The sequence below is a fragment of the Mangifera indica genome, chromosome 18 (genome assembly GCF_011075055.1).
Source record: "Mangifera indica cultivar Alphonso chromosome 18, CATAS_Mindica_2.1, whole genome shotgun sequence".
In the NCBI taxonomy this organism is placed as follows: domain Eukaryota; kingdom Viridiplantae; phylum Streptophyta; class Magnoliopsida; order Sapindales; family Anacardiaceae; genus Mangifera; species Mangifera indica.
In genome coordinates, this window is record NC_058154.1 from 11,217,528 (window position 1) to 11,238,188 (window position 20,661).

At 32.7% G+C, this 20,661-nt stretch overlaps 3 protein-coding genes and 1 pseudogene across 4 annotated transcripts; 3 read left to right on the forward strand and 1 right to left on the reverse strand.

Annotated features, from left to right (window-relative positions):
- The first annotated feature begins 1,388 nt into the window (after positions 1-1,388).
- On the forward strand, positions 1,389-5,528 carry LOC123202311 (calcium/calmodulin-regulated receptor-like kinase 1). 2 transcript variants are annotated; one of them, XM_044618174.1, is made up of 8 exons: positions 1,389-1,653; positions 2,413-2,781; positions 3,035-3,188; positions 3,361-3,487; positions 4,012-4,097; positions 4,242-4,313; positions 4,572-4,775; positions 4,966-5,528. In XM_044618174.1, exons 2-8 carry the CDS (start codon positions 2,468-2,470, stop codon positions 5,299-5,301), a joined length of 1,293 nt encoding a protein of 430 aa, XP_044474109.1. In that variant the 5' UTR covers positions 1,389-1,653; positions 2,413-2,467; the 3' UTR covers positions 5,302-5,528. The 2 variants fall into 2 exon arrangements, with proteins under 2 accessions (XP_044474109.1, XP_044474110.1); XM_044618175.1 differs by having other exon boundaries at positions 1,390-1,653; positions 2,420-2,781.
- Positions 5,529-8,357: 2,829 nt separating this feature from the next.
- Positions 8,358-11,043, forward strand: LOC123201419 (50S ribosomal protein L24, chloroplastic). The gene is made up of 4 exons (XM_044616916.1): positions 8,358-8,545; positions 9,794-9,832; positions 10,203-10,433; positions 10,602-11,043. The coding sequence occupies exons 1-4, from the start codon at positions 8,441-8,443 to the stop codon at positions 10,806-10,808; spliced, it is 582 nt and encodes a 193-aa protein (XP_044472851.1). The 5' UTR covers positions 8,358-8,440; the 3' UTR covers positions 10,809-11,043.
- An 814-nt stretch (positions 11,044-11,857) lies between these two features.
- LOC123201981 lies at positions 11,858-14,689 on the forward strand (annotated as a pseudogene).
- A 2,385-nt stretch (positions 14,690-17,074) lies between these two features.
- On the reverse strand, positions 17,075-19,583 carry LOC123201983. Its single transcript, XM_044617671.1, has 2 exons — positions 18,484-19,583; positions 17,075-17,982 (listed from the first exon to the last, which is right to left on the reverse strand). Exons 1-2 carry the CDS (start codon positions 19,148-19,150, stop codon positions 17,351-17,353), a joined length of 1,299 nt encoding a protein of 432 aa, XP_044473606.1. The 5' UTR covers positions 19,151-19,583; the 3' UTR covers positions 17,075-17,350.
- Between the last annotated feature and the right edge of the window lie 1,078 nt (positions 19,584-20,661).

Here is a 20,661-nt window from a genome sequence, read left to right on the forward strand (position 1 = left end):
TGATGGGATTGCATAGATTCCGTTTAAAATACAAAGAGTCAAGATTGTTGTAATGGCTCATATAAATTTCTTCAGATGAATTAGGTGTGTTAGGTTGATAGTTCCACACTACCAATCCCTAAATTTTCTTCAACACCAACCACTTCTTTTCCTCTAGCTAATACATTTTTTTTTTTAATGTTTTTGACTTGCCAATAGGCAATCTAACATCATAATTTATGCTCGATCACTTATTAAATATATAACTCAATTTGATTTGGGTTGATGTCAACATCAAACGGCACAATTTTATATTATATTGAGTATTATCAGAGATGACAATTTCATCTGTAAAACTGGGTTTTTGACTTATTTCTCTTTAAACAGAAAAAAAAAAACTTCTTGGATATAGATAAAGACAAAAAAAAATTAAAATTTTTGCAATTAAAGACTAGACGAAAACGATGATAGATATATTTTTGACTTATCTCCATCCTCTACATAATTTTTAAACTCTTATAATTTAACATCTAATAAATATTCTATTATTTTCCAACGATGATAGAGAAGATAAGGTGGAAAGAGTTATTCTTGCAAGGATGCGAGAGGAAAGGGAGAAAAAAAATTTTCATGGAAAGAAGACGAGGAGTCTTTGTCATTCTTGTATTGAAAATAGGATAATAATAGGGACATGTTTTCACTACGAGACAGTGACAAAGATTAAAATATTTTACCTTAATCCATTATATTGTCATCATTATATATTATGTTGACTCATTGGAGTTTATACAATGGTAGTTGAATCGTGTATCAAAAACCTAATTTTTTGTATCGTGTATCAAATATCGTATTGTATGATATAGTTTTTAAAAAATAAAATAATAAAAAATTTAATTGATACGTCATTTTTTTAAAAAATATCATAAACACTATTAAAAATTTAATATTTCTTATATAAATCTCTATTATATAATTATTTTTTTTAAAAGTATATTGATCTATATCAATAATATATATCATATCATATGATATATCTATTATATCATATTAATTTGATATATCTTATGATACGTATTATTTTTATTTATATAATAATTTATCAAAAAATATATTTCATATATTGTATGACATTGATAACTATGAATTATACTACCAATTATTGATATATGTTGGATTAACATTATAACTACCAAATACAAGATACTCCTACAGGTTCCACGTGTCCATTTTACATCAAATTTTGTTGCACAAAACACCTTAACAAAACCAGAAAAATCTGCCAACATAAATTTTCTCCAAGGGCTTGTTCGTCATTTTGCAAATCCCGAGGCTATTTTTGGAAACTGAACACATTTTCTCCAGGCCGAACGCAAGAGAGGCGCGATTTCATTTTAAGCAGACAAACGGCGACTCACGGAATTTAAATTAATTATTGCAAAAAAAAAAAGAGAAAAACAAAAACGAGCTGTTTTCATTTCTCTTTCATCTGCACTGCCACAGCAAAGCAACTTATTTTCTCTCTGTTTTCTTGAAGCAGATCCTCTCTGTTCTTCTTTCTTTATCTTCAGAATCCAGTTTCTCTGTTGCTGTTTCCTCTTTCGAATCTCGCAGAAACATTTTGCGACAGTTTTTTCGGACTTTTTTACTTCATATAAATGCGTCAACCGTTTACAGGTACTTGACTTGAAAGTTGATGTGTAGGTTTCATCATCAATACGTTACGTTTTTTAATTATTATTGTTATTTTTTGTAACTAATGTTTTTGTTGCTTCATATAGTTGCTCTTGTTTTAATTCTCTGATCTGAGTACTCGTGTTCGTTTTGTTCCTGCTCTGTTCCTTCTTTCACACGTTGTTTGGTTGCTAAGAAAGCTTAGAAACGTTAAAGAATTAGAAAAGCTAGTGAAAACTTTGTGTCTACTCAGTGAAAAGTTATTCTTATTTTAAGTTTTGTAAATCTTTTTATTTTTCATTGGAATTCGTCTATGATTCGTAATTTTAATTTTCCATCTCTTGTTTTTGTTTTCATAGAACAGATCCGTATCTTTCGTTACGTTTTAGCATTATTTTACACGTAGTTTGATATGAAGATAGAGAGCTTTCATTATATGATCAATTCAGCTTGTTAGATAAATCTGATTTTGTTAGCTTTTGATTTGCGAAAGTCAGATCAATTGATTTCACGATTTCAGTTTACAAGGTTGAGGTAAATATATATTTTATTATTAACAATTGAGCTGTCTCTGAAGCGGATGTGAATTTTATCGTATGTTTCACGTTTGACTTAATTCATGGCCAAGAATTTCTTCTAAAACTTCCAAAATTGACTTTTTTTAATTAATATTATAATGGAGTTTGATTTGAAGTTCCGAACTTGACCTTCTAGTATCAGTTTTAAAATAAGAGTTATAAGCAGAATTTGACCGGTGTGTAGGTTGCAGCTGTGTAAATGGACTGGAGGCTTGAATAGAAAAAATCAAAGCACAGAAATGAAAGGAGAGTCATCCGGGTTGATAATTGGGATATCCATAGGAGTGGTGATCGGAGTGGTTTTGGCTATTTCTGCGCTGTTTTGCATTAGGTACCATAGGAAACGATCCCAAATAGGGAATAGTAGTTCCCGAAGGGCGGCTGCTATTCCTATTCGTGCAAATGGTGCTGATTCTTGTAGTATATTGTCAGACTCAACCGTTGGTCCAGAGTCTCCTGTGAAATCTGGACGAAATGGCAAGTCCATGTGGCTTGAAGGGTTCAAGAGGAGCAATGTGGTGTCAGCGTCTGGAATACCTGAGTATTCTTATAAGTATGATTTCCTTATAAGCTTGTTGCATTGGTTTGTTTGAACTTACATGTGAAGATGTTAAAGTTAAGGAATTAATGAGATATACTGAATTTTTCTACTTTGAAATGTGAGACAGTTTAGTCGGACTGTGGGACTGGAACTTGCTTTAAATCTTATAATATATTTTATTCTATTAGCAGGTTTTCTTAATTTGAAAGTCTTCACCTTCTTTCCCTTTCTATCAGTTAACTCTGTTTTTGATATATGAATGCAGGGATTTGCAAAAGGCAACATACAATTTTACAACATTAATAGGGCAAGGGGCATTTGGTCCTGTATACAAAGCTCAGATGTCAACTGGTGAGACTGTTGCCGTTAAAGTGCTTGCAACTGATTCTAAACAAGGAGAGAAGGAATTCCAGACAGAGGTAGTGCTGTTGAATGGTTAATAGTTTAATAATAATTAATGAATCCACTGCTACAAATATAGCTTAGTAATATTGTATCAACCTTGTTTTGTTTCTTGGATTTTATATTTTATAGTGGCTGTTTGCTCTCTGTTGATCATTATATTTTGCTGTGACTCATAACCATTTTCAGGTCATGCTATTAGGAAGGCTGCATCACAGAAATCTCGTGAATTTAGTTGGATATTGTGCAGAAAAGGGCCAGCACATGCTTATATATGTCTACATGAGTAAAGGATGCTTGGCTTCTCATTTGTACAGTAAGCTGGCAATCAACTCTATCAACCGAGTTTGACAGTATGATCAATTTATTCTAAAAGCAGTTGTTGACTAGATCCTATGCATTCCTAGGGAATTCAGAAAGTTCTATGTTGATTGGCACTGTAAACTATGGGGGCATATCTTTAACATGAATAATTTGTAGACCCTTGGCACGATTGAGGATTCAGTATCTAAAGGATAGTCTATTTTTATTGATCCAAACCATATTATTGCTGTTTTTTTCTCTCATAATAACCCCTGATCTCTGAACAGTTACCCCAATTTGATAGTTACAAGTTTTGAAAAGAACTGTTTCTGACAGTTTGTATTACTGGCAAGCACTGGGGAAAAATTAAAACATCAATAGCTAGTTTTAGCATCGACTTTTTCTTAAATTTTCTGGCTGTTTCATAACTTTTGCAATAGAATTTTGTAGGATGTTCTGGTCATTATTGTTGCATTTTAAAATTGAGTTCTTATGCATTAACCTTATGAAAATAACTTGGTTTTCTCTTTCACGCAGGTAAAAATCATGAACCATTAAGCTGGGATTTGAGGGTTTATATTGCTTTAGATGTAGCGAGGGGCTTGGAGTATCTGCATGATGGGGTAAGCCTTTTCCCATTTGGACTAACCTATGTAACTGTAAATGTGTCTCTAAGCTATATGACTATAAATTGTATCTTTTTGTGGACATACGAAGTTTTATGCCTAGTGTCACACTCCTTAACTAAGTTCATGTATATATTTCAGGCAGTTCCTCCGATTATACATAGGGACATTAAATCTTCCAATATTCTGTTGGATCATTCCATGAGAGCCAGGGTATGCATCATATATTGATTGTTAATTATTTATGCTTTTCAGAGGAATACACAATAAGCTGAAGATCTAATCGGCCATATGGCTTCGTGGTGTGATTTTTTTTATTGGATTTCTTTCATCTGGAAGATTCAAACAAATAAGATAGTTATTTGAAAAAGGCTTTGAAACATTTCCCTGAATTTCAGTTTTTGGTTATATAGTGAAATCCTTTAAGTATTGCTTTTAATCCATTGCACGTCATTATTCTACTTCAACTAGGTAGCTGATTTTGGTCTTTCAAGAGAAGAGATGGTAGACAAACATGCAGCCAATATACGAGGAACATTTGGATATCTTGACCCTGAGTATGTATCTACAAGGAATTTCACCAAGAAAAGTGATGTTTATAGCTTTGGAGTGTTGCTCTTTGAACTTATAGCTGGCAGAAACCCTTTACAGGGTCTCATGGAATATGTTGAGCTTGTAAGATCTCTCTTTCTCTTTCTCTATCTCTATCAACCAGTGAAGATGGTTATAAAGAATAGTCATCATACTTTCTGAGAATATGAAGAGAAACGGAATCTGAGTTGAAGTCTTGATTATCTGCATTCTTTTCCTAATCATGTTTTGGTAATTCTTTTTCAAGTTAATATATCAATCTCGTGATGAGCAGGCTGCAATGGATACCGAGGGGAAAACTGGATGGGAGGAAATCGGAGATTCTCGCTTGGATGGGAACTTCGATGTGCAAGAGCTCAATGAAGTAGCAGCTCTTGCATACAGATGTGTCAACCGGAACCCAAGAAAACGGCCTTCCATGAGAGACATTGTACAAGTGCTGTCAAAAATCCTCAAAATGAGGCACAGTAGGAGGCATCATCACCAGAAGTCTCATTCTGCCACCGGAGATGACGTTTCAGTTGATCTAGAACAAGGAACAAAGATGTCAATCCCCGAACACCGACGGGAGGAATCCATCGAAAGTGCAGCGGACACATACGAAGTATAGACTTCTGGGTTTCCATATTTTGGTTTGTTAATTCCTTGATTTTGGTTTTGCTTTGTGATATAATTGCAGCTTACAGGAGCTAGGACACCCAAATAGTTCTGATTTCTGGTAGTGTTTAGGAGGGAAAGATTTGGTGTTTGTAATTTTGTGTAATATATGTAGGCATCTCATCCTTTTCATGATTTTTAATTAATTTCTGGGAAATGGCATCGTCGTAATTTTGTAAATTGAATCATGCTAATTTTGTATATTAACACTATCAACTATGAAAATGGATGAAAATTTTATTGGGATTTTTCAAAATCCATATTTTGCATTTATTTAAAAAATAATTCCAATGAAGTTTTAAAATCTTTAAAATTTAAGAATGAATCAGGAACGTATCAATTATGTCATTAAAAGATTTACAATAAAACTATGAATTTATAATTTTTTAAATATATAAATAAATATATAGATAATATATTATTATATAAATAAATAAATTTGAATTAAATAAAAAATAATGTTTTATTATATGATTATACATTATTTTATATACTTATTTGTTTATTTTATACTAATATTGTTTTGTTGACAAAAAGTGTGAAACACGTAAACCAATGAATAATAGAATAAAATAAAAAAGAAAAACACATATTCAAATATTTGATTTGACTTAACTCAAAGTGGTTATTTAAGAATGAAAAATATTATATGCATCGGAATTTTGCTAACGAAATTAGTACCAACAAATGTGAAAGATGATAGGGAAGTTTAAATAGTGATGTGGAAGAGGTGTTTGAGTTACCTCATCAGTTTCTAAGTATGTCGATACTAATTTTTATACCAAAATTTTGATGCACGTAGCACTGTTGATTTAAGAACATAATCAACTAATCTTTACAATTGTGACTTTTAATATGAGAAAAGTCACGAAACTTGTTATTATAAAATTTTAGCATGAGAAAAATCATAAAAACTTCTTTACTATTTTATATTCAGTGTTTGAGTTGATGATGATGCTGACAATGTGAGTCAAGCAACGGTGGCAATAGGGTTGAATTCGAACTGAATTTATTTGAGTTTAAGTTTAAGTTTAAGTTTGACTTGAATGAGTTTGCAACGAGCTCAGTTTAAGGGAGAGTGAGCTCGAGCTCAAGCTTTAAAGGTGTTTGGTTCTAAAAAAATTGATATAAAATGACGTTATTTTGATTAATATATATTAAAATAATATCATTTTACTAACGAGTTGAGTTCAAAGCTTAATTCGAGTTTAAGTTTTCTAAAACAAGTTGAGTTCGAACCCAACCCTAGGTGGCAATGATATGGCTATGTAGAGAGCATAATAGTAAACTAAAATTTTAATATTTTAATTTTGATCATTATGATTGTAAAATAAATCAAATTTAAATATCGGTTTTGAGGGTGGGAGAAAACCTACAATTTGTTAAGCTTCTTGAAATCTCTTTTATCCCATAATCTCTTATTAAAACTATTTCATTCTCTCGTAAAATATAGTTTCCAATTCAAAGATAACATTAACAAACCCTAATAGGCCATTTGGTTCCAGTTTTTGAAGAGTACATTGGTAATCTATCTTTTATTCCCTTGTTTGATTTGTCAGTAATAAAATATTACAGTAATCTTCTATTACCAATGCTGACGTGACAGGTAATATAGGTGATAATCTGATTACCACATTCACCTTAGGTATTTAAAGATTACCAAGATAATCTTGATTTTATTATAATTATATATTATTTATTAATTTTTTGAAACAAAAATAAATTTATTTTTAATTAATATGACAAATAATATAAAAAAATATTTAAAAATAATTATATTCAAGGGCATTTAAGTAAAATAATTTACTAATAATATTTTATTACCTTTAACCACACACAATAATTATTTATACTTACCAAATTTTATCAAACATAGTAATCATTTATACCAAATAATTTTTTAAGTAATCTATCTTTAGGGTGCGTTTGGTTGAGAGATTTTATGATTACCTTGGTAATCTATCTTTTATTCCCTTGTTTGGTTTGTCAATAATCAAATATTACAGTAATATTCTATTACCAATGCTGACGTGACAGGTAATATAAGTGGTAATCTGATTACCACCTTTACCTTAAGTATTTAAAAATTACTGAGGTAATCTTGAGTTTATTATAATTATATTATTATTTATTAATTTTTTGAGATAAAAATAAATTTATTTTTAATTAATTTGACAAATAATATAAAAAATATTTAAAAATAATTATATTCAAGGGCATTTAAGTAAAATAATTTATTAGTAATCTTTTATTACCTTTAACCAAACACAATAATTATTTATACCTATCAAATTTTATCAAATATAGTAATCATTTATACCCAGTAATCTTCTAAGTAATCTATCTTCAAGATAATCTTTCTATTTTAGTAATCAAACATTACCCAAACCAAACGCCCCCTTAAAGTAATCTTTCTATTTTGGTAATAAAATATTACCCAAACCTTAAACCCTAAACCCTATTGATTTTATTATAATTATATTATTATTTATTACTTTTTTTAAACAAAAATAAATTTATTTTTAATTAATATGACAAATAATATAAAAAAATAATTAAATATAATTATATTCAAGGGCATTTAAGTAAAATAATTTACTAGTAATATTTTATTACATTTAACCAAACACAATAATTATTTATACTTACTAAATTTTATCAAATATAGTAATCATTTATACCCAGTAATTTTTTAAGTAATCTATCTTCAAGGTAATATTTATATTTTGGTAATAAAACATTACCCAAACCAAACACCGCCTAAAAGAAAATGCAATACTATGTATGCATATTTTTTTATATATAATTAAATATTATTTTATTTTTAATTCAAAATTATCTAAATATATAATAATCCATCATCTATATACTCAAATTATATATATATATAAAGTATAGTTTTAATAAAAAAAATATTAATTAGGGATAAATAAAGCCCTATCTTCGATGAAAATGGAAGCGACACCGTTTAAGCCACATCCATTGTTTCTGCTTTCTACGTTATCGATATGTTTCTTCTCGCAAGACACAGCTAAAAGTAACTCACGAAGTTGAAGTAGAAGTAGAAGAAGAAGAAGAAGAAGAATTTGAAAATGGCGGCAACGGCTGCACTTCAAAGCTCAATGATGTCTCTTTCTATCTCCTCCAACTCCTTCTTTGGCCAACGCCTCTCCTTTCCCCCTCTCTCCCCTGTCACTGTAAGTTATCTTCTCTGAATTTCATTGTTAATTAACCAAAAACATTTTTTTTTGTCATTGAACCAACTCAAAATTTATATCTTGATTCTTTGGTTGTTTTATTGAACTGGGTTTGTCACAAAAAATTAACTATCTATTCTTAATTCCTGATTGAAGCATATTTTTTTACTTGAAAAAGGAATTACAAAAATACATATCTTAGCGTTCGACCAATTTACGATTTGGTTTGATTATATTAATCTTCCATTTTTTTTCTAGTTACGTTTGACATGTTTGTTGCATAATTTGGTTTAACTATTCTGTTTTTGTTTTAATCATATATCAAGTTGCAATTTTGCAAACTTGTTTAATGTTTCGTTTGGAGCTCCACTGGGCTGTGTTCTTGTATTCTGGTTCCTTGTTAGTTACATTCTAGAGTAGCATTTGATTTAAATATTTTATTTTGTTTCGATATTTTGGTTGTTTATGGGACATGGGAAGTGGGTCTTGCCCTTTTCCAGATTGTTTAATCGGCAATTGTAGTTTGTATGTAGAAACTCTGTTAGCTTTGTGTTATCTTGATTTTCATTTTTGCACAAGTGAGAACATATATCTTTATTTAGAATCTACCTACTGCTTTATAATTTCCTACTTGGCTGGTTGTTCACTCATACTTTTCAGTTTGTTGACTGTGATAGCCATGCAGATAGCCAGTATGTGAAGTACCTTTTTTCGTTTTTGGATGTTGTATGATCTTGGGAAACTTATTCATGTGTATATGTATATATGATGGGTTCATACAAGGCCTTTTATTGTGCTTTATGATGGTAGGGATAAGTGCTTAAGGCACTATTTGTGATTGTTGTGTGTGGTAGTTGGTTGACTGAGATGGACCAGATGTCCTTATGATGTGTTTTAGTTTGATTGATTGCAAGTTTTGACAAGTTGTAAAATTGGAATTGACCAATTATGGGGGGAGATTTTGCTGAAATTTCTGTAGGTTGTTTAGCATTTCCCAGGTTCTCCAATTTTTTTATGTAGTTTGATAGAAATCCAAATATCTTCACGTCCTAAACTTGGGGTGTGACATAATGCTTCATTTACTAAATAAATTATATGGTGATTCTATGTCCTTGCTTGCAATCTAGATTCTAGGTACTTGTGTGGTTTTAGACTGATGATTGAGCTGTGTTTTCAGGCTGTTGGCCTTGTTAACTAGATGGAAACTGTGATTATTTGATAAGAGCTCTTTGCTTGTAACATATGCAGGTCAAGCCAACGGACAAGCCATGTCTCATTGTAGCAAAGGTTGGTATTATGTATCCTTCATCCTCTTGTCAGTTCTATTTTCGTTTCCTATCTAATGAAGTTTGTGAGAAGGTTGCCATTTTATCACAAACCAAGTTGTCCTAGAAATCACTGTGATTTTCTATATGCCTTGAAATTCATTACATTAATTGTCAGTATACCTGCCACTCAACCCATGTCTAGCAGCAGCTGCGAAAGTAAGTGCATCAAAATCCCCCCAATGGACTCTCAGTAATGGTGATGCGACAGTTCTTAAAAAATGAGCTTCTTGTGAGAAACATAATGGTCTACAACTTTGGCTCATCACTGTGAAAGTTATCGTTCTCTTTCTAATTGGCAATTTTGTTCATAGTTTTGCTTCCTTGTGCAGCTTAAGCACTGGGAGCGAAAAGAATGTAAACCAAACAGTCTTCCGGTTTTACACAAAATGCATGTTAAGGTAGGAGATATGGTTAAAGTCATAGCTGGAAATGATAAAGGTAAAATTGGAGAGATTACCAAGGTGTTTAAGCATAACAGCACAGTAATAGTCAAAGATATGAACCTCAAGACAAAGCATGTGAAGAAAGGAGAAGAGGACGAACAAGGGCAGATTATTAAGGTTGTTTTACTGATTAACTTCTTCTCTGGTTGAACCTTTAATCTCATTCACTCATTTCTTGTGCCTCATTTATATAGATATATTTGTGTTTCATTTTCAACTGTGCAGATATGTGCAGTTTATTGTGCTAGTGGTATATAGTAACAAACAAAAAGTATACTTTTACAGATTGAAGCACCGATTCACAGCTCGAATGTGATGCTGTATTCAAAGGAACAAGATGTAGCAAGCCGTGTGGGTCATAAAGTCCTTGACGATGGAACACGAGTTCGCTACCTTATAAAAACTGGAGAGATAATTGACAGTGCAGAAAACTGGAATAAACTGAAGGAAGCCAAAAGCAAAGAGAAAACTGAAGTAGCTGCTGCTTCATGAGAGTCCCTGCACCTGACTTCCTCTGTAATGTAGCTTCAGAAAATCTAAACATATTTGTCATTAGTCTGATCATTTCCGGTATGGTTTCTGGGTTGATTCTTAGTTGGCCAAGTGATTTTTTGGTTCCTTCTTGTTCTGGTGGCAAAACAAAACATGATTTTGCAGCCTAAGTTGTTTTGTATTGCACTTTAAGATTTCTTTCCCTGAAATTGAAAGTCTGCAGACTGTTAGATTTTGTGAGTTTGTTCATCATAAAGGTCACAGGTAAAGTTTTTAATTGAAATCTATGGATTTGACATACGAAAAATGAATATATAAGAGATAAAAAGATGGCTTTGGATTCAGACTTATGGTTAATGTAAAAGGCCAAGGCAAGGGAAAACTGTTCCACTGGATCTAATACTAATTGTTCTGATTTTTTTTTTTTTAATGGAAAAATCTTATTTGAGTTGTCTATCTTTGTAAATGTTGAATCAGTTATATCAAGTGAAATTTTAGGTTATTTATTCGAAAACAAACAAGTTAAAACCCTAAATTTAAAGAACAAATTCATAATCATTGCATTTAATTTGAAAGACTTAGTTGCAGAATATATATCAAACAAAATAACACTTAACGAAATTATGGGCGGATATAAATAGAGCTGCGTCTGGACATTATTTGGCTTGAGTTCAGTTTGAATTAGTTGGAGTAACATTAAGAATGATTTGAATGAAAATGATTCGGTTTAAATTCAGTTTAAATTTATGACACAATTTCATAGCTTGGATATGTGACACAAATTTGTGACTCATTGAGAAAACGATATCATTAAACAATTATTTAACATAATTTGAATCGAGTTATGAATCAAATTCAAATCGAATCAAGTTATCTATTCAGTTCGCGAGCCAAACCAATCAAACTCTCTATAGTTTAAGTTTAGTTCAGTTTTAAAACGAATCGAATCTGTTAATTCAAATTTGGTTTATTTTCAGAATAAATGAGTTTAAACCAAATCAAATCAAATCGAAGTAGGTTTTGAGAGCCAGCTTAATTTGGGTTCAGCCCTAAACGAAATTTGTTCCGTTGAGTTTTCAGCTGATTATTAAAGGATAAAGGAGAAGCCTTGCCATCTCCGTTAGTCAAATTCGTTAGTAACATTTGATACGCACCGTTTTATAAACACTTCTCATTCTTAAGGGCTGTGTGAGTTGGATTGAATGCAAGGGTTTTTGAATCTGGAAAATAGTTTCTCAACTCAATAGAAGAAGCTGATCTAACGGTGAGAACTTAATGATTTGTGCTTGTTTTTTCGTAGAACCCAGATGGTTGTAATTAGAAGTGACATGGATTGCCAACTTGACAATTTCTGTGTATAAAAACAGTTCTGTAACTCAATTTTTGTTGAGAATGAAATAGAACGATTTTCTGAGCTGATTTCTTCTAGATTAACAGATAACAGTTGTTATACAGACATTAAAGAATGAAAAAAAATTATATCCATTTGGGTCTATGAATTATGTACCGACTGAACACGGTAAGAAGTGGGTTTTTGTTAAGGAGCAGCAAAGATCAGTAGCAGAAGATGGAGGATGTAGTTAGCATGGTCGAGTGCAAAAGAGAGGGAGATAATAAGATTTATTGTGTCACCGGAGCCAGGGATTATACTGGGACCTGGTTGGTCAAATCTCTTCTTGAAAAAGGCTGAATAGTTCATGCCACAGTCCGAGATCCAGGTAAATTCTTTACTTTGTTTCTGAATATATATGAGTTTACATTTATATGTATTTGGAAGGGATTCATGGTAAAACGAAAAGTGGGATTTTTTTTTTCTTCAGTAGTCTATGAGCCAATGAAGGATAATGAATTAAAGGGAAGAGAAATCATTTAACAAACTCTTATTTGGTTCTTCAGAGAGTAAAATTTTGAAATTTTGATTATTTACTGAAATAAAAAGGTGTTTGTTTTTCATTTTTTTGGAAAATTTGCTTCTTATAAGAGAATTCAAGATGTACAAGGCTACTTTTCTGTATAACACACAAAAGTATTTTATTTCACCCTTTCAAGAAAAAGTTGTAAATAATAGATATGAAAATGTTTGTAAGTATTTAAAAACAATGTTGATGATACAACAATACTTTGAAAAATTTCAAGAAAATTCATAAACATTTGTTTTGTATGCCTATAGTAGTTATAGGGACTCCTCTGCTAGCACCACCAAACATGTTTGATGTTCTTTTTCTTTATCTTTTGTATTAAATTTAGCAGAATGTAGTTTATTTGCTGTACTGAATTCGATAAAAACTACTTAATTAACAATATTTGGGGCATTAAGGTCACATACTGTACTTATTTTACAGCAAAAATATTGCACTTTCTGTCACTGTGGACCCATTGTGACCGATTAAGATTGTTCCAAGCTGATTTTCACATAGAGGGGAGCTTTGATGATGCTGTTAAAGGCTGTGATGGTGTATTTCGTGTGGCAGTTTCAATGGAATTTGACATCCTTGAACAACAGAACATTTGGTAATGCTGATGTATCCAGCTCAAATTACTTCATTCATTCAGTGTAGAAAGAGTAATTTGACACCCATTTTCTTCTTTCTTGAGCTTGAAGAGACTTATGTTCAAGCAAATATTATCGACCGTGCGATTAGAGGTACACTAAACCTCCTCAAAGCGTTGCTTGAAATCTGAATGAGTGAAAAGAGTTGTTTTGACATCCTCCATTAGTACAATAGCCGCGAAAGACAGTGATGGAAATTGGAGGAAAGTGGTTGATGAATCTTGCCAGACTCCCATTGATCATGTCTGGGTTATAAAAGCAAGTGGATGGGTAAAACTTTTATCTGTCTCCTAAAATTTGGTCCATATTAAACTATTCAATCTTTGTATGATTAAGGCACAGTTCACTGTCTCAGGTGTATGTACTCTCCAAGCTTTTGACTGAGGAAGCAGCATTCAAATTTGCAAAGGAAAATAACATTGATCTTATTTCAATAACTACAACTAGTACTGCTGGACCGTTTCTAACTTAAGTGTCCCATCTTGCATTCATGTCCTCCTGTAACCAATAGCAGGTTCAATCTAAAAAATTGTTGAATTGCCATATAATAGATTCTGCTTATAGTTCATCTGACTAGCTAGATGCTGCATATCGCCTGCTAGAAAATAAATGCAAGTATGCGTACACATTAGATGAAAACATAATAACTTTGTAAAATATGGCTACTTCTGTAGGCAAATCCAAGTTCTTTTCAATACTGTCTGCTGTCAGTACCAGAATGGGATCGGTTGCTTTAGTTCACATTGAAGATATATGCAACACACATATTTCTGATGGACAATGCCAGAACAGAAGGTCGATATGTATGCTGTACCACTAGTTGTCTAACATCTGAATTTATCGATCATCTCAACCGTGTGTACCCTTCTTCAAATTTGCTCAAGTAAGTTTCTCTCATTATATTAAATGATAAACAAACATTCATATCAACATTTTGTAATTTGAGATGTTGGTTTTTCACTATGTTCCCAGGTTTAAGGGGGAGAATCATAGTTCAATACCTTCTGAGATTTCATCAAAGAAATTAAAAGATTTGGGTTTTACTTACAAGCATGGCTTAAAAGATATAATTTGTCAAACAATAGCCTCCTGCATAGATTGTGGCTTTCTTTCTGCTATTAGAAAGTGATGAAAGGTGCTACTGTTGATTAAATTGAACCAAAATTCAATAGACTAAGCTAGGATAATAAATGCCAGCAGAAAAATATGTTGTTGGCTCACCATTCAGGATCTCAAAATTTATAAATGTCATTAATATTTTGGAGGGACCAAATCAAAGACAGAATGGAAAATTGACCTTCAGTTTTAATCTGATTTAAATTTCATGCCATATATGAATCAACAAATCTACTCTAGTTGTTTATCTTCAAAACACATTATTAGTAATGTTACCTTGTTTCATCTACATGTTCAATAATTAAATGGTGGTTATAGGTAACATAACATTGGGAGATGAGCAATGTTGTTTGGCCCTAATTTTAAGTATCTAATTAGATATCTAGACGATGTATTATTATCTTTAATTTAAAATCATTCAATCACAAAATGACATATCATCCAGATATCCAATTAGGTACTCAAAATTGGATGCTTTGGGAGATGCACTAAATCTAAAATAAGCTTCTGCAGAACCTAAACAAACAAAATATTGACTTTATTCTGCAGAACTACAGAATCTAGCAAGAAATATAAGAAATGAATTTGGCGGAAAGAGGTCATTGCCAAGGGTGTAATCAATCTCTGCAGCTTTTGAGCAACAGCTGTATACTTTCTCAACCGACTGAATGAGCTTTAATGGAATCTGTCTGTCCGATACCTTTGTTCCATAAATTTCTCAATGTTCCTTTTTAAATGATGATATAAATTAGAAGGGCACCAACAGCTTAGTACTTGGGTCTATTTATATGTGGTCCGCACAGAAGGATAACTAAAATGAACAAAATTATGTATACTCGATTTTGAGTATTCAGTAAGATACTCAGATTATGTATTATTATATAATTAAATAATTTTGAATTAAGGATAAAGTGTCATTCAATTACAATATGACATATCATTTGAGTACTCAATTGGGTATTCTAAATTGGATGCAGATAGTATTGCTCAACTTAGATAATTCTAATTTCCCCAGTTCATATATTCAAGGAAACTTGATACAAACTTTGATTATAAGCATAGAGACAGGCATAATAGTCATATAACCATGTTTATACTTATTCTCTAACTTCTAAGTTAATTCTGCTGAAAATGTTTTAGAAAATGTGTGTTTAACAGAGTTCCTAATGACTCAGAAGCTAAACAAAATCTGAAGTTTAGCAGAGCAAGAGGCAGCTCACCAGACTGAAGAGTCTAAATCAAGGGGCAGGCCAACTGCAGTAAATATTTTCATCTGCCTCCAAATCTACCCCCATCCAAATATTAATGACAAACAATTAAAATACAGAAATCTCCATTCAATTTTTGAATTCATAATTCAGACTAGTTGTGAGAGATAGTACACATTTATGAGGGACATGTGCCAGAAGAGCTAGCTGTATAGAACAACATTGCTGTTAGAAAATGAAATGATTAACCCAGAGTTCCAAAGCCAGATATATGATGTAAAGACTCCTCAAAAGTGGCCAATAAAGGATATCCATTTTCTTGGCCGAAGAGATGGTTAGAGTGACAAAATAAAGGGATTTTAAATATGAGAATAAAAATTCAAATCTCTTCTGACCATATTTTAATATCAAATTCTTGACTTATCCAATGTAATAGTTGTGAGACTAATTATTAGATCCGAAGATTCTCTTATTGAGTGTTGTCGATTCAATCCCAAAATAGTAGTTCAATTCAAATAAGATTTCCTTGTTAAAAAAAAATAAACTCACCCTTTTTCTAAATTCAAGATAATGAACAGACTTGCATTTTGTCCTCTTGTTTGGACTGCTGTTTGTTTTCTTCATCACCCTCAACCCAGGACCACCTGCCTTTTTCTTACCGCATATGGCTAGTGCACATTAATTGGACATTCATTGTATGAAGTATCTTCCCTAAAAACACCAACATTATTAAAAGAGTTAATTGGAAACTATTCATGATTAGTTAATTAACTTATTTGCTGTCTTACACTACCCATATGATCTATGGAGCTTAATAAAAATAGCATCTAGGTTTAACAGGTTTTTGTTCTGTCTGCCATTCATGTTAGTGAAGCCTTCGCATTTTGCACATTTGGTCACATCAGCATGGTGATTTTGCACTTGATGTGAACAAATCTGTTCCCAAATCCTGATTTGTCATTATGTGAGCATTTTCAAGAATCACACCTCAAAAGCTAATTGTTGAGATTAGAAAACCCATGACTATAAAAACCTCATATAAACTCATACTTTTTTATGTGGAATCCAAGCTCCGTACATGTTCCATAGCCCTAATGCCCATGTGGGATAGTTGTGCGCTAACTCCTTGTTAGCTTAGGGCGGACGTTGCAATTGTGCATTGTGATCACCACTCCTATCACACAATTATAATTGAGAGATGTAATGATGACTTTGATACCAAATAATATAAACTTTAGGAAAACTATACCTCAAAAACTAACTATTGAAATTAAAGAGCTCAAAAGTATATACACCCCACATAAGACATCCATACTTTCTTATGTGACATCTAAGACTTATACTTTGCAAATGGAATCTTAACAGACTGCAATGAAGTTAAACAAAGAGACTGTACATAAATCTGATTGCATCAGCAACGCAAATCTTAACTGAAAAGGTAAAAGTACAAGTAGTATTAATTGGGCTAGTGTAAGAATAAGCAGATACAATTTGACACTGGGGTGCACAAATCAGATATGTTGGCAGGTGATAAGAAGCTAACAAGAAAATCAAAATCCTTCCAGAAATAAGTTAAAAAAAGCCACTCTACCAAGAAGCAAAAAGAGCAGAAAGCATTCACATCACTTGATAAACTATAATGTAAGCAGTTGGTTTTTCTTTCTTTATCAGGTTTTGCAGATTACCACAAAGCAAGGAAGCAGAGCTCTAGGATTGAGTAGATAGAGCTCTTCAATGTTTGCATAGAGGCCGACTTTCCCGGCCAATGAATCAAACCCAGTTTGGCCAGCCATTTCTTGTATATTCTCCAGGGGTCTATGAACTCTTCCAGCAATAACTCTGCATACCATCAGAGCTTTTCTTATAGACGGATCCCTGTCGATAATTTCGATAGATTCATAAGCTCTTCCACTTGTAGATGTTGTAAATACACCTATTCCACCTTTGAGTTCCTTCTTGACTGAGAAACCATGTCTAATAATCCGACAGACGCAACATTTTTCTGACATGCATAAACTTGAGCAACCATTTAGGCCAAGAGAGCATGCCACAGTTGTACCATAAAACCGCAAGAGCTCATTCCCATCTGCGATGCACCGAGCGTGTTTCTTGGGGAGTTTGCTGGCTTTAATCTTTACCATTTCTCTATACTCTTCAAACCGAGCTAGAGTTTTTTGCATATTGTGAACTTTCAAGACCCTCTCTATCCTACCACAATGGTTCTCAGACTTTAACCAGCTTGTCCGGCATATGATTTCAACAATTTTCCTCGATGAATCGCCTTCGACAAGTTCAGTAACTGTCATAAGAGATTAAAATTAGCTGCCGAAGAAAAAGTCACTAAAATTTTCCAACCCAGATCAAAGAAAAAAATCCTAAAGATAAAACATTCCAGACATTTAGGAAATTATTGAATCTAAGATGCGGGAGGTTGCATATTAAAAAATCAGCCTTCTTCTGGGTTTAAGTGGTTAACATATTGACAAAGAGAAAGAACCAGAAAATTTTCACTTCTGAAAAGAATTTGCAGGAGAATCTACATTCTAGGATAAAAATGTCATCTTTTAGGATAAAAAAAGTGAGAGAGTACAAACAGGAAGGTGTATGTTTGGTGAAAGTTCCCCTAGATTATGTGGTCAGGTAAGAGAGCAATGGAAGCAAAACAAGCTCACAGAGATACTTTAGCCAGAGCTTCTAATGAAAAGAAAAACTAAACTTTTTTGGAATAACTACAAAATGAAGACATCAATCATGAACAAGATAAGCTAAAAACTTGAAAATAGAAGCAGAAGTTTCTCACCAGCATGCTTGGAAAGATGATGTGCTTCAGCAGCTTCCCATTTGGTGAACTGCTCTCCACATTTATGGCAAGTCACTGTAGAACATCCATTGGAATCAATCTCAAGAGAGACTCTATTGCTTGAATGAATAGCACCAGCACCATGATGAACATTAGAGCCCCCAAATCCAGGCCCTTCTTTATCTGACAAAAGAAAAGGAGTCTTTCTTGGAGGAGTTGATGTGGCCACAAAAGAAGGATTAAAATAATGCATAGTTGAGTGGCCTCCAGGGCCTGGTGTCCCTGGCCTTAAAGTACCCACAAAAGTTGACCCACCACCGCCATTGCCGCCAAGGCCACCACCTCCTCCCACCCCTTCTTGAAACCCACCAAACCCAGTAATCTTCAGCTCACACCTTGAGTTACTCAGTATAACTTCATGGGTTATTGGGTTAAGAAACTCACTGCTTCCTATGGATCTTGGGCTGCAACTTGGTGGCTTCTCAAAATTTCTCTTGCTTCCATGAATAACATCTTTTAGATTTGCTATAGACCTTGAACAACCTGACCTCCCTGCCTTTCTTGTCAATATTGTACTCAAATGTCTCCTGGATTTGGGGTCATGAACTTCTGATGGCTCTGATTTGCAATGCAAAGATTTCTTCAAAGAGAACCACACTGTTGGCATATTTGCTCCTTCAAATTTTTAAAAACTTCACCACTCTTCACAGCAACTCTCTTTCATTTTCATTTCTCAAAAGCAACCCACTTTCCATTTCCATTTTCTTCACTTTTTTTCACCATGAAAGCTGAAAAGTCGATACTGAACATACTTTCCCCACAACTTGCTTTTCATTTTCCGAAACAAAACATCACTTACAAGTACTATATCTTGTAAGCAATCCAAACAAGACTTATCAAACCAGTGCCACATAAAACATCAAGAACTTTTACTGAAAAAATGAGTGTACAAGGAAGAGAAAGGAAAAATGGAGAAAGAGGCAAATTAACTCAAAGCCAAAAACCAAGAAGAGGACCCATTAAAAAAAGGATTAAATATGAAATGGAGAATCTTTGGGACTTTGGCTCTCTGGGAATGTGACAACAAATCTGATATGACCATGTTCAGTGGCTCTAATAAATGTTAGTTACTAAGCATGAAATGGAACACACCGTGAAAAACACTAAGAAAAAGACCTTTCTAATTTTATACATCATTTCAAATTGAAATTTCTATTCAACTTCATTTCTGTTTCTGGTTGAAGATTCCAAGTTCAACTTGGAGTATTACTTGAAACTATTATTTAAAAAAATCCATACAACTTTTCCCAAATTGGACTTTTTTTGTTGCGTAACAAGGGGTGGCTTGAGTAGTAAATGGTGTGACTTGAAGGTGTAAAATTTAGGTTAAGTACCCTGACAACATACTAGCATTATATTTTCAATTAATCTGATCCTCCGGCGTTAGGGTTGGACTTGAACAGAACCCATTCGAACTCAAGCTCGAGCTCGGTTCGAATGAGTCCAAAACTAGTTAGCCCTATACGAGCTCTGTCAAGCTCGAGCTACTCGTCAAATTTTTTAATTAAAAATTTTGATACAAAATGAAGTTGTTTTGATCAATATGTATTAAAACGACGTCGTTTTAATAACGAAAAATGAGTCAAACCAAGTTCGAGCTTGACTTTCATGAGCTCGAGCTCAGCTATATATAAACCGAGTCAAGTTTGAGCTCAAATGAGCTCGAACTTTATTCGGCTCGAATCCAGCCCTATCCGGTGTAGTTGGTTTCCTGTTGCTAAAAAAAAGATGGGGTCAATTATTATTATTATTATTATTATTATTACTTAGAATATGTATGTGGAATACTAAAAATTGGTTATAGTTAAATTTGAGACATCATGTGAATATGTTAAAATATGGAAGAGCATATTGTTCATGGCCTTAATTAATGGATGTGCCCATATTAAGATGTTTCTTAACCTTAAACAAGTAAATGTCATCTTAACCAAGGCAATTTTTAATATTAATTTGAAAAAAATATATAAATAATTAGAGGGGTCTATGTTATGAAGAAATGGGTGCCCATATCAGCATTACTTCTCTTCTCCAATCAAATTTAAAGAAGACTGAGTTTCACAACATTTACTATTTTTGTCCAGTGAAGGAAATCCATGGCATTGATTGGTTTTTTTTTTA